This window comes from Nymphalis io, chromosome 18 (genome assembly GCF_905147045.1).
Source record: "Nymphalis io chromosome 18, ilAglIoxx1.1, whole genome shotgun sequence".
Classification (NCBI taxonomy): Eukaryota; Metazoa; Arthropoda; class Insecta; order Lepidoptera; family Nymphalidae; genus Nymphalis; species Nymphalis io.
Genome location: NC_065905.1, coordinates 503,895 through 519,392, shown reverse-complemented (window position 1 = coordinate 519,392; position 15,498 = coordinate 503,895). Strand labels below are relative to the sequence as shown.

The window sequence follows — 15,498 nt, the reverse complement described above, 5'->3', positions numbered from 1 at the left end:
ACACGAAATAAATTTACATATGTATATACAATAATTGGTCAATTAATATTATAAGATGATCGTACACACTAAAATTATATATCGCGGGTATTTTAACAGTCTTTTGTTGGTTTATTGAATTATGTTATTACGGAATTTGTTTAAGACAAAATATTCACATAAATCTCGGTCAACCATTATGAATATACCCGAAACCATAAAATCGTGTTGTAAGAGGGTGAACATATTATGGCAATCACAATGATGTGTTATATTTTATGGTCCAGTAAAGGTCCTAACCATAAAATGCTCATAAACCCTTATCTTCGCGAGTATTCATTTCAGTAATGTGTAGGAATAGTGATTGCGCTATTGAAAGTTTAAGTAATTAGTGTGATGAATGGATACAGATTAAAAGAGCGTTTTGGAGCAGCTGTTGGAACCAGATGCGTGATAAAGCCAGTCTGATCTTCTGATACGGTGTGATTATTTAAATGTATTAAGCAAGGTAAACGAGAAAATGAGCCGATGATAAGTGGTCAGCTTCAATCAAAACGTTTGAGTGTAAAAATTTAAACGAGATTTCAAATTTACTTTAACAGTCTAAGTGGTTCAGTTATTTGTGACTGTTACACTCACTAGACATTTAAGCCGGAACACAATGTTATACACGGTTATTAACCATTGCCAATCGTTAACCATTGTGCATAAAGGCCTACCATTATTAATTATACCCAAGAGTTATTCGTATATATCAGTATATTTAATTCTTTAATTTCTTACTCTTTGTTTAAAGGATTTCTTGGACGTAATGCTGTCTGTTCTTTAGCTTGTTGTCTTATTTGCATTAACGTATGTCAAATAAATAAAGGTTATAAAATAATATAAATATGGATATATGTACATACAAGTATACAACCCTAACTAATATTATAAATGTTATAATGAGTTTGTTATGCTTTCACATCTTAACAATTCAATCAATCATCATGATGTTTTGAATACCCGTTGTCAGGGGTGCAGAAAATAACATAGGATATCTAATTTGTATTGATTTGATTTAAATGGTGTTAAAATATTCATAAATTAGAAATATTTAAAACAGCAGCCAAGCTTATAGTGTCCAAGCAATATCACTAATACACAATTATAATATTTTGACTGCCTCGTTAGTCTAGTGGTCGCAGACTGCGAGGTCTTGGGTTCAATTCCCAGGTCGGGTCAATAAAAAGTTACTTGGTTTTTCTGTCATAAAATTCAGAGTAGCAGTGCGGAGTCTGGAAATTGGAAGTGTGTACACTCCCGTGCTTCGGGAAGCACGTAAAGCCGCTGGTCCTGCGCCTGAAATCTTTCCGATCGTCTCAGAATGCCGTCCTATCGGATTATAAGAGTTAGAGAGTGCACCTGTGTTTGCGCACACACTTGTGCACTATAATATCTCCTGCGCAGTTGGCTAATTTCTTTTGATATTGGCCGCCGTGGTCGAAATCGGTCGGGAGGACTATATTATTATAATAGTTAAATACAAAGACAACATTGTACAATATCTCAATGAGTTAGAAATTACACAAAGGGATAAATATAACTGCCTGTGTCACATGTGTTGGAATAATTTCAAACATTTCAATTGAATTCAATTATTTGATAAGATAGGTGGACCAAGAGGAAACAGATACATTCGCAAATGTCATTAAGCTATTTGATAAGCTGTATTGTGATTACGTTTTACAAATTACAAGGTACAAATTGTATTGTTGGAGTCAATGGCAAAAGCCATTGAACCCAAGTTCCCAAACCCAGGTCAGATTAGTAAAAGTTATTGGGTTTATCAGTCAAGAAATGGTTAATAGCAGCCCGGAACGCTCTCGTGAACTATTTTCGGTTGTGCTGAACGTTATATCGGATAATAAAAGTAAGGGAAAAAGTGCACTTGTATTTGCACACACATTTACGCACAATAGTATATCCTGCACAGTTTGTCTCCCTTCACAATGGCCGACATCTCCCAAATCCGAAGGCTATTGCATAGAAATTGTATTTATGTGTATGAAATGTACCAGTAAATAAGGCTTTTTATTTAAGGCTATGGGCATCTCAGTCCTCGTACGAGCTGGGGTAAGATAATGACGATATTCTATGCTCTCCTGGGGATGCCTTTGTTCCTGCTGTACCTCAGTAATGTTGGTAAGAATACATATATTGATTTACTTGGCCTGCTAACGATATATTATGTGGTCTTTTAAACTTCCGAGGACCTTGCATCAAATTGTGCTCTTAAAAGTTTTTTTGAGTTTTTCTGTCTAGATATTTCCACTATTACATTTTCGTACCTCCAAAAGTAAATCTATTCTGTAAGAACAGACTCAAAACCCACCACAGAAAACGGTCGTGGAATATCAGAAAGATAACAATAATAATTAGTATAACATTTCATGAATAGTGTGTATTCATCATCAAACCGTACCGTAACAGCCTGTGAATGTCCCACTGCTGGGCTAAAGGCCTCTTCTCCTCTTTTTGAGGAGAAGGTTTGGAGCTTATTCCACCACGCTGCTCCAATGCGGGTTGGTGGAATACACATGTGGCAGAATTTCAGTGAAATTAGACACATGCAGGTTTCCTCACGATGTTTTCCTTCACCGTAAAGCACGAGATGAATTATAATCACAAATTAAGCACATGAAAATTCAGTGGTGCTTGCTCGGGTTTGAACCGTGCAGTGACGGAGAAAGAATACATTTCACTGCCCCTCTCTTTCCCATGGGTGTCGTAAGAGGCGACTAAGGGATATCTGAGCGACCATCTGCTCATCTGGTGGTAGGATGCTAACATCCGCCTGGCTTGTTACCACCGTACGCATGGTGAAAAACTCGTGAAGTGGCTTGCAGCCGCGTTTCGAGGTCAGCCAGCGTACAGCCAGAGCCCGAGCGAGTATTGCCGCGATGGGTGTTGGTCCAGTTGGAGACGGCTGTTGAACCAATGCCGGGGGAAACTGTATTGACCTGCCGGTCAGGGAGACCCGAAGAAACGGCTGTTCCACTGGCCGCCCGTGGCATAGTACAGGGGCCCGAGCGTGCCTAACCAGCTCGTGAGGCTGCCCCACCAGGCTACGCATAATCTCGGGGTGGACCGTCGTGCCGGTTGGTGACCGGTAGGTGGGGTCCCGGCGGCCACTTCCGGGGGGGTTCGGGGGCCCTTCCGTCCGGCGGGTCAGTGTATTTTTCCTTTTGGCAACCACTTGGGGAAACACGCCTCCACACTTTGCCCATCCCTATCGTGGCAATACATCGCTCGCTTCACGTCTCTTTTCCATTTAATTTCTCCCAAATGGCGCAATAAAAAAGAAATAACGGTCGTACAGCGGTGCTCACCCCCACCATACCCTCGCTGTTTGAGGTCGAGTTCTCTAACATCCGAGGACTCCACACTAACCTCAACGCTGTCCACCACCATCTCGAGACAGCACGGCCAGCAATGTTGTTTCTCACGGAGACACAAATACTCCGTCCTGCCGATACCAGCTACGTTAATTATCCCGGCTACACGCTTGAAGAATCCTTCAAAGCGAAAGCCGGAGTATGCTTGTTCGTCAGGACGGATGTTTGCTGTCACCGACTGCGCTGCTTGGAGGACCCCTCCTTCTCCATGTTGGTGGTACGTGTGGACCTGGTTCGTCAGAGCCGAGTCTACGTGTGCCTCTACAGATCCCACAATGGTGACTTGGAGACAAGCCGATTATTTGACCATCTTAGTCGGGTGGCAGATGCTGCGCAAGAGCAATTTCCTAACGCGGAATTGGTGTTTTTGGGGGACTTTAATGCTCACCACGAATCCTGGTTGAAATCCCTCAAAACTGACCATGCTGGAAGGACTGCTCATGCTTTTGCTCTCACACATGACTTGACCCAACTGGTTGATCAGCCCACCAGGATCCCAGACATTGATGGGCAAGCACCTTCTCTACTGGACCTTCTGCTGACTTCTCACCCGGTGGAATATCAGGTTGTGGTTCAGGCTCCTCTTGGCTCTTCGGATCACAGCCTTATTTCTACCAGAGTGCCACAGGCCAAGCTGCCGCCACTAGCGGTATGCAAACATCGCGTTTGGCACTATAAGTCGGCGGATTGGGACGGTATGCGCGATTACTATGCGTCGGTCCCTTGGAAGGAACGTTGCTTCAGTGGGAATGACCCGACAGCTAGTGCCGCTGCTGTTGCTGGCGAGATCATGCTGGGAATGGAATACTACATTCCTAGCTCAGATCTCATCAGTAGGAGTACGCGTAACCGTTGGTTCACTCGTGAATCATCTAAGCAGGCGGCATATCGCAAGTGGATCAACGGCTGCGTTAGCGGGGCATCTAACATTGACTCACTGAAAGCAAACTATAATAAAAATTCCAAGTCCTGTAGAAAGGCATACACGAGAGCGGATGCCCAGCGCATTGTACAGATTGGTCATGACCTTGTTTCGCATCCTAGGGGCTCCCGTAGCTTCTGGCGTCTGACCAAGTCTGTGCAAAACAATTTCTGCCAACCTTCGCTGCCACCGCTCAGAAATCCGGACGGATCGCTAGCTCACAGTCCGCAAGAGCAAGCTGATCTCCTGGCTAAAACTCTTTGCCGACAATTCCGTCATCGATGATTGTAGTGCACTGCCACCTACAATACCTGCATGTGGCCATACGATGCCTGACATTAAAATTAGTCAATCAGGGTCTGGCACAGAAGTCTTCTCTCCAAGCTACCGGCATATGGTCTGCCTGCTCAGCTATGCACCTGGATTGCCAGCTTCCTACACAAGCGTAGCCTTCGTGTTTTAGTAGATGGTTGCGCTTCACAATTCTATGTAGTGAATGCTGGGGTCCCCCAGGGATCTGTGCTATCTCCCACACTCTTTCTTTTGCATATCAATGATATGCTCTCTCTTGGGAACATACATTGCTATGCAGACGATAGTACAGTGCATGGTGGATACCACGGACGCGCAGTGGCTGGGCGAGCGGAAATTAAGGAGAGGTGGAAGAATCTTGTCATTGAACTCGATAGGACGTTAGAGCTCATCGCCAAATGGGGCTCTGATAATCTTGTTGAGTTTAATGCCAAGAAAACACAGGTATGCGCTCTCACGGCGAAAAAGTCAACATTTTCCCCTCTTCCCTCCCTCTGTGGTACTCCGCTGGTGATGCAAAGCAAAATCGCCATGCTGGGGATTGACGTTCGCTGCGACCTTAGTCCAAGGGATTACATCGAGGCTGTTATAAAAACAGCTTCACGGAAACTCGGAGTTCTGAACAAGGTGCGGCGCTTTTTCACGCCACCACAACTGTGCCTGCTGTACAAAACACAGGTACGGTCTTGCGTGGAATATTGCTCGCACCTTTGGAATGGCTCCGCTAAGTACCTACTTGAGGCCTTGGACCGGTTGCAGCGACGTGCCGTACGCATTATTGGCGACGTAAAGGTCACAAACACCCTTGAACCTTTACAATTGCGTCGTGAGATAGCAGCACTGAGCGCTTTCTATCGACTGTATCACGGCGAGTGCTCTGAGGAATTATTCTCTCTAATTCCTGCTTCCCCCTTCCTTCTTAAGTCCACGCGAGCTGGTTCTCGATGTCACCGCCTAACTGTGACATCAATTCCATCGCGAACAAAGAAATTTGGCAACTCCTTTCTTTGTCGCACTTCCAAAAAATGGAATTCCTTACCAGCTCAAGTATTCCCTTCCTCTTACAACCCGGGTTCCTCCAAACGAGGCGTCAAGAGGCATCTTGCGGGCCGGCAAGGCGAAGGCGGCTAGTGCAGAACGTTTTTCCCGTCTGTACTGGCCGTCGTCGCGTTTGGACTCTACTACCACTTACCATCAGGTGGAGTAGAGTCATTTGCCCTCCCGGCGATATAAAAAAAAAAAAAAAAAAGAACCCACGATCATCGGTTAAGATTCACATGTTCTTACCACTGGGCCATCTCGGCTTTTTTTTTCATCATCAAATTTCATCATCAAATACATACATCAAAATAGTATATACCCATAACTTGGTTGATCACATTTCACGGGTGAGTAATGCAGTGAGTTCTTACAGAATTGTACTGTTGGTCCTTTAATAATGTAAAATAACCGTTTCAAATTATCAGATATAAAAGTGTGTACTAGTTTTTGCTCATATATTTGTGCACTATAATATATCTTGCGCAGTCGAGCCCTAGATATTAATATAAAGTTTTCCCGTTTTTATTAATTTTTTTTTATTATATTTAGCCAAAATGGTATAGTGAATGTATTTTAAATAGGCAATGATGTAGCTACTATTATGGTGCAAAAATAAAAAAGAATATATAGAAAATCATGCCCTACGGCCTAACAATCTTTCAGGCCTATCTGCCTGGGGGTAATATCGTTTTACTTTACCCACACAGATATTTCAAAGTGCGTGTATCATAACAATTATTATATTTTATAGCCAATAGACATATATATATATATATATATATATATACCAAAACAGCAGTACTTGGTATTGTTGTGTTGCGGTTTGAAAGGTGAGTGAGCCAGTGTAATAACAGGCACCAGGGACATAACATCTTAGTTCCCAAGGTTGGTGACGAAGTGGCCCATATGCACGTCCGCCTTATAAAAAAATACCATATAGTCAAAGTGACGCATTTTTGGAGGTTTTGTTTTGTACATAAAACATTTATATAGTAATTTTATTTACAATAATATACATTTTAATTTTATTCCAGAGCGGAACAGTTGATTAAATTCATCGACTTGTAACGTCTTAAATTCAATCAACATATTAGTATTAGAGAATATTGCTTGTGTACATAAATCCTGTATTATCTTTGGAGAATATCATAGCTTGTTTGCATCATCACGATTGCGCGTGTAATTTTAACGATACTCGATTGGACCGATCGAGTGTATGCGCCCTAAACAGATTTATACATCGATAGCGTTGACCTGCTTTTTGTAATGGTTTTCTTTAGGGTATATATGAATACATTTTAATCCGATGGTGTTTATATATGTATTAAAGGCGAGCATTACTTTTTAATTTGTCGAGATAACTATTTTTATTCAATTGATCTTTCTTAATATATTGAACTGTTTAATTTTGTTTTATTTACAGGAGAGTTGTTAGCTAGTTGGTTCAAGTGTATATACGCGTTAGTGTGTCTCTGCAGAGGCTGTCCAGGATTCTCGAGGAGACGAGTGGTTCATCTGCGACCGCAGGTACTTTAATGATATTTTTATTTAATCTGAGAGCATAGCAAACTTGGCCGTAGAACTACGAGTGGCAGCCACTCTGGATACCAACACACACTTTGTGTTGTTTTTATATGTTCTCAATGTGTTAAGATTTTGTAAAAAAAATAAATTTTCAATTTTATTGATGTTTTCGTATTATTTTCAATTACATTCACGTCAAGAGTGATATTTGTGATGAGAGTAATATTATTCGGTGACGTGTTTCTGAGTACGTCTTTCATTATTGTTCGTGTTTTGAATCTGTTATGTTACTCTTTTATTATGCTTGGTACGTTCATTAGGTTGCTCATTAGAGCAACTACGTGATTTTCTTATCGTTTCTTCTCTCTAGAGTCTGCTTTTACGCAACGGTGGTAAAAACGGAGTTAAAATTCACCATTTCGATTAAAGAAACACTATTGTAAAGGTTACTTGAATCAATTAGTTGTGTTTTTTATTTATCTACCGGCGTAAAAGAAATGCATTCGATTCTAGTCGAAGCTATTTATATCTAATTATATTATAAAACTAGCTATTTATATATATAATATTTTTCGTCAATCTTTGAGCAAGTGATATATCAAACACTTTTGGTTTTATTATTTATTCTGTACTGTTTACTTTTAGGTGTTGAATGCATATAAAAATTTTCTGTCATTTTCAAGTCACATAGCTCCTTAAACGCAGCTGTATAGACCGTCATTGACATTTTAAATAAACCCCTTTAATGAAGATTAAAAATATTATGCTTAGACTTCCAAACTGGTAAATGTTTTATCTCGTTGCGATGGCAGGAGCAGGAGGTTTAACAATATTAAAAAAAAACTTATAAAACCCGACGAAATTAAGGCTTTTAAATTCCAAGTCCTGTAGAAAGGCATACACGAGAGCGGATGCACAGCGCATTGTACAGATTGGTCATGACCTTGTTTCGCATTCTAGGGGCTCCCGTAGCTTCTGGCGTCTGACCAAGTCTGTGCAAAACAATTTCTGCCAACCTTCGCTGCCACCGCTCAGAAATCCGGACGGATCGCTAGCTCACAGTCCGCAAGAGCAAGCTGATCTCCTGGCTAAACTCTTTGCCGACAATTCCGTCATCGATGATTGTAGTGCACTGCCACCTACAATACCTGCATGTGGCCATACGATGCCTGACATTAAAATTAGGCAACGTGATGTGCGTGCGGAGCTGCAATCACTTGATGTACGGAAAGCTAGCGGTCCCGATGGAATACCAGCCATAGTGCTGAAGAAGTGCGCAGCGGAGCTGTCTCCTGTGTTAACGCGCCTGTTCCAACTTTCTCTCTCTTCGGGAAGTGTGCCGGAGGCTTGGAGAAGAGCTAATGTGCAAGCGGTTCCCAAAAAAGGGGATCGGTCTGACCCGGCAAATTATTGGCCAATAGCTATCACCTCAGTACTTTGTAAGGTGATGGAACGGATTTTAAACAACCAACTGATCCATTACCTAGAAGATCACTCTTTAATTAATGATCGTCAATACGGGTTTCGACCAAAACGGTCCACAGGTGATTTTCTAGCGTACGTAACGCACCTCTGGGGTGAAGCTGTCGACAAGCATGGAGAATCGTTGGTTGTCAGCCTCGATATCTCCAAGGCTTTCGACAGGGTCTGGCACAGAAGTCTTCTCTCCAAGCTGCCGGCATATGGTCTGCCTGCTCAGCTATGCACCTGGATTGCCAGCTTCCTACACAAGCGTAGGCTCCGTGTTTTAGTTGATGGTTGCGCTTCACAATTCTATGTAGTGAATGCTGGGGTCCCCCAGGGATCTATGCTATCTCCCACACTCTTTCTTTTGCATATCAATGATATGCTCTCTCTTGGGAACATACATTGCTATGCAGACGATGTGCATGGTGGATACCACGGACGCGCAGTGGCTGGGCGAGCGGAAATTAAGGAGAGGTGGAAGAATCTTGTCATTGAACTCGATAGGACGTTAGAGCTCATCGCCAAATGGGGCTCTGATAATCTTGTTGAGTTTAATGCCAAGAAAACACAGGTATGCGCTCTCACGGCGAAAAAGTCAACATTTTCCCCTCTTCCCTCCCTCTGTGGTACTCCGCTGGTGATGCAAAGCAAAATCGCCATGCTGGGGATTGACGTTCGCTGCGACCTTAGTCCAAGGGATTACATCGAGGCTGTTATAAAAACAGCTTCACGGAAACTCGGAGTTCTGAACAAGGTGCGGCGCTTTTTCACGCCACCACAACTGTGCCTGCTGTACAAAACACAGGTACGGTCTTGCGTGGAATATTGCTCGCACCTTTGGGATGGCTCCGCTAAGTACCTACTTGAGGCCTTGGACCGGTTGCAGCGACGTGCCGTACGCATTATTGGCGACGTAAAGGTCACAAACACCCTTGAACCTTTACAATTGCGTCGTGAGATAGCAGCACTGAGCGCTTTCTATCGACTGTATCACGGCGAGTGCTCTGAGGAATTATTCTCTCTAATTCCTGCTTCCCCCTTCCTTCTTAAGTCCACGCGAGCTGGTTCTCGATGTCACCGCCTAACTGTGACATCAATTCCATCGCGAACAAAGAAATTTGGCAACTCCTTTCTTTGTCGCACTTCCAAAAAATGGAATTCCTTACCAGCTCACGTGTTCCCCTCCTCTTACAACCCAGGTTCCTTCAAACGAGGCGTGAAGAGGCATCTTGCGGGCCGGCAAGGCGAAGGCGGCTAGTGCAGAACGTTTTTCCCGTCTGTACTGGCCGTCGTCGCGTTTGGACTCTACTACCACTTACCAACAGGTGGAGTAGAGTCATTTGCCCTCCTGGAGAATATAAAAAAAAAAAAAAAGGCTTCGTAATAAAGTAATATCTACGTGGGCGATGTAACGGGCAAACAATGGGTGTTGTTTGCGCGTTTGAAAACATAACAAACTAAACCAAAGACGCGTGTTTGGTTTAGTTTTAATTACTATTTGGACAAGTAATACGCAATTTGCCTAATTATATACATAATAGGCATAGGACATTTTCATGTATTTTTTACGTGCTTTTCGAGGCACAGGTGTGTACATACTTCCAATTTCCTCTGGGCTGGGCTGGGCTCTGGGCTTCTTCTGAGAATTTTCGACAGAAAAACTCAATAACTTTTTATTGGCCCAACCTGAGATTTGAACCCGGGACCTCCAGGGCCTTATATGTAGCTACTACTAGATCAACGAGGCAGTTATCACCAAATAACATTGGCAATGTAAAAACATAACCATCAGCAATGGGCTATGATGGGAATTCAAAATTAAAATGAGTTAATAATATTTTCTCAATATAATTGTATCTATTTATTTTCCAGGTTCAAGTATTTTTTTTATTAACCGATTTTGGTAATTATTTTTGCGTTGGATCCAGCATAACTCCAAAACCTCTATCATTCCATCTCAATTTCCTTGAGATTAGTGTTTATTAAGTTATAATTTGAAAAACCGTGATGGCTTAGCGGTTAGAAGACGTGAATTTTAACGGTGGTCGGCGATGATAAAAATCTTAACTGAAAATCTCTGCATAATGATTTGAATGTAAATATTTGGTTTATTTTTTTGTTCTAGTTAGAAATAAGTGATGCGGAGAGTATAGAAAGACCACCAGGCTGGAGATCTGGTAACTCTGATTCTGATGTCACGCCGGAGTACAGGATACCATCGCGACCTCCGGATTATTTCCAAAGGTTTTTATGATTTACTTAGTAAACATTGACTAAATGGTAAAAAATAATCAATTGTTCGGCGTTTTCGCATTATTTCAACTTTCTACAAACAACACAGTTCGCTATAACTTACTACATACAACGCCATGTATTTTTTATTCGGAACAGATTATCTGAAATGTCAGAAAGCAATATGCGATATTCAATATAATAATTATAGCATTTAAAAGTCTACACTCATTAACGTCATTTCGTTTTCAATATTTCACTAAGGGGATAGAAAGTCAGTTCATATAGTATAATAACATGGACTGGATATCATTACAACATGGTCCTGAATGAAAAATATTACCTGCTATGATTTACTAAATTTTTTTATAGAATAGGAAGGCAGACGAGCATATGGGCCACCTGATGGTAAATGGTCACCAACGCCCTTAGTCATTGGCATTGTAAGAAATGACAACAATCGCTTACATAGCCCTTGTGCCTGTAATTACACTGGCTCGGCTCACTCATCCTTCAAACTGGATCACAACAATACTAAGTACTGCTAGTTTGCGGTAGAATATCTGATGAGTGGGTGGTACCTACCCAGACGAGCTTGCACAAAGCCCTATCACCAGTAAACGCTCTTAAATTGATATATTATTGATATTGTATCAGATTCGGAAAATTATTTAAGTTAATTTTGTGCTGGTAGTGTAACGTCACCAGAAATAGAATTAGACACCTATAAGTGACTACTGAGTGTATTGCTGGAAATATATACATTCCGTACCGGTAGAAGCTTTATATTAAAATTAAAATTGCAAAACGACGGTTCAAAAATGTCAGAGCTTTCTACTATTTCTCTATATTTTACTTTGACTATTTTCTGAATATGGTTCTAGAGTTTTTAGTTTAATTAAATTTGCAGACGAGCTTACTTGAGGAGTGTTTCGATGCCGCAACCATACTTGCCACGTCCTCGTCCTGATGTCCGCGGCTGGTCGGAGCCGGTCTACCGGGACAGTTCGGACACGAGTGACTTCAGTTACGTCACTTTCGATGCTCAAACCATCACCGTTCCTATCAGTGTGTGTGTGGCTATTATGGTGGGGTGAGTTATATGTTTAAGACCTAAAATGCCTAACCCTATACATACAGCACTGATCTTGCTACAATTATATTATTTGGTTATTTATGGACAATAATTACGAACGGAAAAATAAGGACATTTTTGAATGATAGCACACCTTGGGAATGAAATGATAACCTTCTGGTGATCTTTTACACTGAATATTAGTATAACAGACATGATAAGAAAAAAAAAACCGCTAAGTTTCTTTCGCCAGTTCTTCTCAGGTCAGGGTATCTCTTTTCCAAACCGGTAGTTTCTTTCTTTAACAATCAATAAGTAAGCATAATGCTTCTATGTTGAATAAAGTATATTGACTTTGAATAGACACTAGCTATAGATATTTTTGTATCTGTGTGATTTTTGGTTAAGAGCATATAAAAAACTTTTTACTTTCTTATATTATAGTTCTGGTTAAACTAATCCAGGTCTTTGAATGGAAGTTTACATAAATGTAATTATTCATAGAAGACAGATTTAAAATGTCATAATATATTCTTTTTTTAAATTTAATCCAGGTGGTAGAACGCTATGTAAGCTCCTCTGGATGGGTTCACCCAAGCCATTGTAGTATTCTACCGCCAAACATCAGTCTCAGTAACAGCCTATGAATGTCCCGCTGCTGGGCTGAGGCCTTCTCGCCCTTTTTGAGGAGAAGGTTTTGGAGCTTATTCCACCACGCTGCTCCAATGCGAGTTGGTGGAATACACATGTGGCAGAATTTAAGTGAAATTAGACACATGCAGGTTTCCTCACGATGTTTTTCTTCACCGAAAAGCACGAGATAAATTATTATCACAAATTAAGCACATGTAAATTCAGTGGTACTTACCCGGGTTTGAACCTACGATCATCGGTTAAGATTCACGCGCTCTTACCACTGGGCCATCTCGGCTTATTAAACAAACATCAATACTTTGTATTTATGTGTTCCAGTAGGTTTAGTGAGACATTGTAATGTCAAGCACAAATGACATAGCTTTTTTATTTTAAGCTGCGTATTGATGATCGACGTTAAAATTTATTTTTCTTTCAGTAATAATAAATAAAAGCGATGGAATATTTTTAAAATCAATATATTTTCAGGTATTTAATGTTCGGATCTATGATATTCGGTCTATGGGAGAAGTGGGACAAATTAGATGGCGCTTACTTCTGCTTCATATCTCTCAGCAGGTAGATTTTCCTGATAATCGGCTTACAAATCGGCTTACTTTACGTACACTAAATATGATATTAATGGGTTAACTTGAAATATTGACGAGCTGGTTGGCGTGGTTGGTAGATACTAGCCTTTCACACTGAAGGTTGTGGATTCGGTCCTGAGTCTGGGTGTAATGATCTATATAAGTAGGTATTTACAAAAGAAAAATAGTATGTAGTTATCAGTTGTCAGGTTTCCAGAGCACAAGCTCTGCTTAATTTGGGATCAGATGGCCGTGTGTGAATAATGTCCCAGGATATTATTATTATTATTTCGGTGGAATGTTTGTGTTTCAAATAAATTTATAATAATATCCATCACTACCAAACCACTTACAGGCGACCAATTAGTTTTATTGGTATTTCGTCAAAATTTCAATAGATAAAGTATTTTTTATTCCAGTATCGGTTTCGGCGATTTCGTGCCAGGAGAACGAGTGTACACACCTCGTATAGAGACCTCGTTCATCGTGTGCTCCCTGTACCTCATGCTGGGTATGGCGTTGGTCGCCATGTGTTTTAATCTCATGCAGGTAATTTATATAATATATAAAAATTACTAAGCTGTAAGTTACCTTACGCTAGGCAAATGTTTCTTGTTTAGATTTCATAGTTTTCTATATATAATAAATATGTTTTTTTAACTTCATGTTCCGAAATTATTTTTACTGAAATTGTCTTATAATTATTTCAATTTTTAAACTTTGCATACAATTAATTAAGTAAATATTCGTCCATTGTTTTCTAAATATTTTTTACTTCAGTCACTTTGATTCTTTCAGTGTAAATATTATATAAGTAATATATATTATATAAGTAAATATTATCGTGTCTATTTTCAGGAGCAAGTAATTCACTACTATGCTGGTCTAAAGAGAGCTCTTAAACGAATCTGCAGATGCAAGAGATGACGTCACATCTTCATTTAAATAGTTAAAACATTAAACAATATATTAAAATAAAATATAACTATTATTAAGGAAATATGATTAGTTTAAAAGTTACCTATGTATTTTAATATTTTATACAAATGTTCATTAAGTATGAAAATTTAAATAAATATGGCAAGAGGCTTCAATGATTCTCTTTTTTTATTTAAGCTGGATAGCAACTCATAAAGTATAGCATGGATATTTAAAATGCTCATCACGCTATTTAAGGATGGGCATGTGCTTAAAATACGATCTTAAACGAAGATCGCGAGTAAAAAACCGGATAACCTCTGAGATTTCTCGTGGTAGGTCCTTGAAGGAAACCATCCTGAGAAAACATGTATAATTTGAACAACCTACCATACCATTCGGAACAGCGGGGTGGAATTCTTTCCAAGCTTTCTCAAAAGGAAAGTAGTCGTTAGCCCAGCGGTGGGATTATTTACAATCCCATAAATTTTTCTAACAAAACTTAAATATTTTTTCTTTAAAAATGTTAAAGATGAGGCCGCATTTATTTAGTCTAGATAATACACGTGTTCGTGCCTCGAGAGCTAATCCTATGAAGAGGATAAAGTATGGCGGGAAAAAATCCGAGGTTTTGCAGTTCGCCACTTACCTACATTAGGTGCTTAAGAATGCGGAGAGTGCCTTACTGCGGAACTCGATTTAGAAATCAACAATAGTTCGAGAAAAACCATTGTCTTAAACAAATTATCTATATTAATACATAAAGCTGGAAAGTTTATTTGAATGCACCAATTACATGATCTACGATATGAAAATTAAAAAAAATTGCCTTTTAAGAAATATAGAAATCTATTGAATAAATATTTTTTATTATTTCTAATTGTTTTATAGTTCAATGTTTCCCAAACTTAAAGTCCGAATCATCATTAAAATACACATTTGTCAATTCCTAGCAATTACGTCTGGTCACGATATACTAAATTTGTTCCCAAGTACTGATAGACAGTAAAATTATTACATTATTTGTAATGTGTATATGAGGAAAAAAAATTCTGACACGCTATCGTTTGGTTCTGCGCATGACATATAGTCTCGACATTTCAAATATAGAATGGAAATTGTGGAACGCTTTTTTTATAATTCTTTTAGCACTTCGTAGAAATCAAGGCCAATTAAAATGTTCGTTGGGTCGTGAATGTACGAGGATTTTGTTATAATATTTTCAAATTAAAAACTAGTTTCGTATTATAATATTCTTTATACAAAAATTTAAAATGTCATACTGAATAAGTAATAAGACTTATTACAGAACCACTTCGCTGTAAACTTATTGTTCGTTCTTGATTTTTTCATTCAAGGTGCACTAGA

General features: G+C 39.8%; 1 protein-coding gene across 2 annotated transcripts in view; it reads left to right on the top strand.

Moving 5' to 3' along the window:
* LOC126775253 (TWiK family of potassium channels protein 18) overlaps positions 1 to 15,498 on the top strand; it is a 62,349-nt gene that overhangs the window by 22,261 nt on the left and 24,590 nt on the right. The window contains exons 5-11 of one of the 2 annotated variants that reach the window (XM_050497055.1): positions 2,062 to 2,163; positions 7,115 to 7,218; positions 10,808 to 10,926; positions 11,825 to 12,007; positions 13,112 to 13,201; positions 13,632 to 13,761; positions 14,071 to 14,300. In XM_050497055.1, coding sequence (XP_050353012.1) covers positions 2,062 to 2,163; positions 7,115 to 7,218; positions 10,808 to 10,926; positions 11,825 to 12,007; positions 13,112 to 13,201; positions 13,632 to 13,761; positions 14,071 to 14,139 — 797 coding nt within the window. In that variant the 3' untranslated portion in view covers positions 14,140 to 14,300. Of the gene's footprint in view, positions 1 to 2,061; positions 2,164 to 7,114; positions 7,219 to 10,807; positions 10,927 to 11,824; positions 12,008 to 13,111; positions 13,202 to 13,631; positions 13,762 to 14,070; positions 14,301 to 15,498 lie in introns of those variants that run through there. The other variant, XM_050497056.1, reaches the window with a different exon arrangement.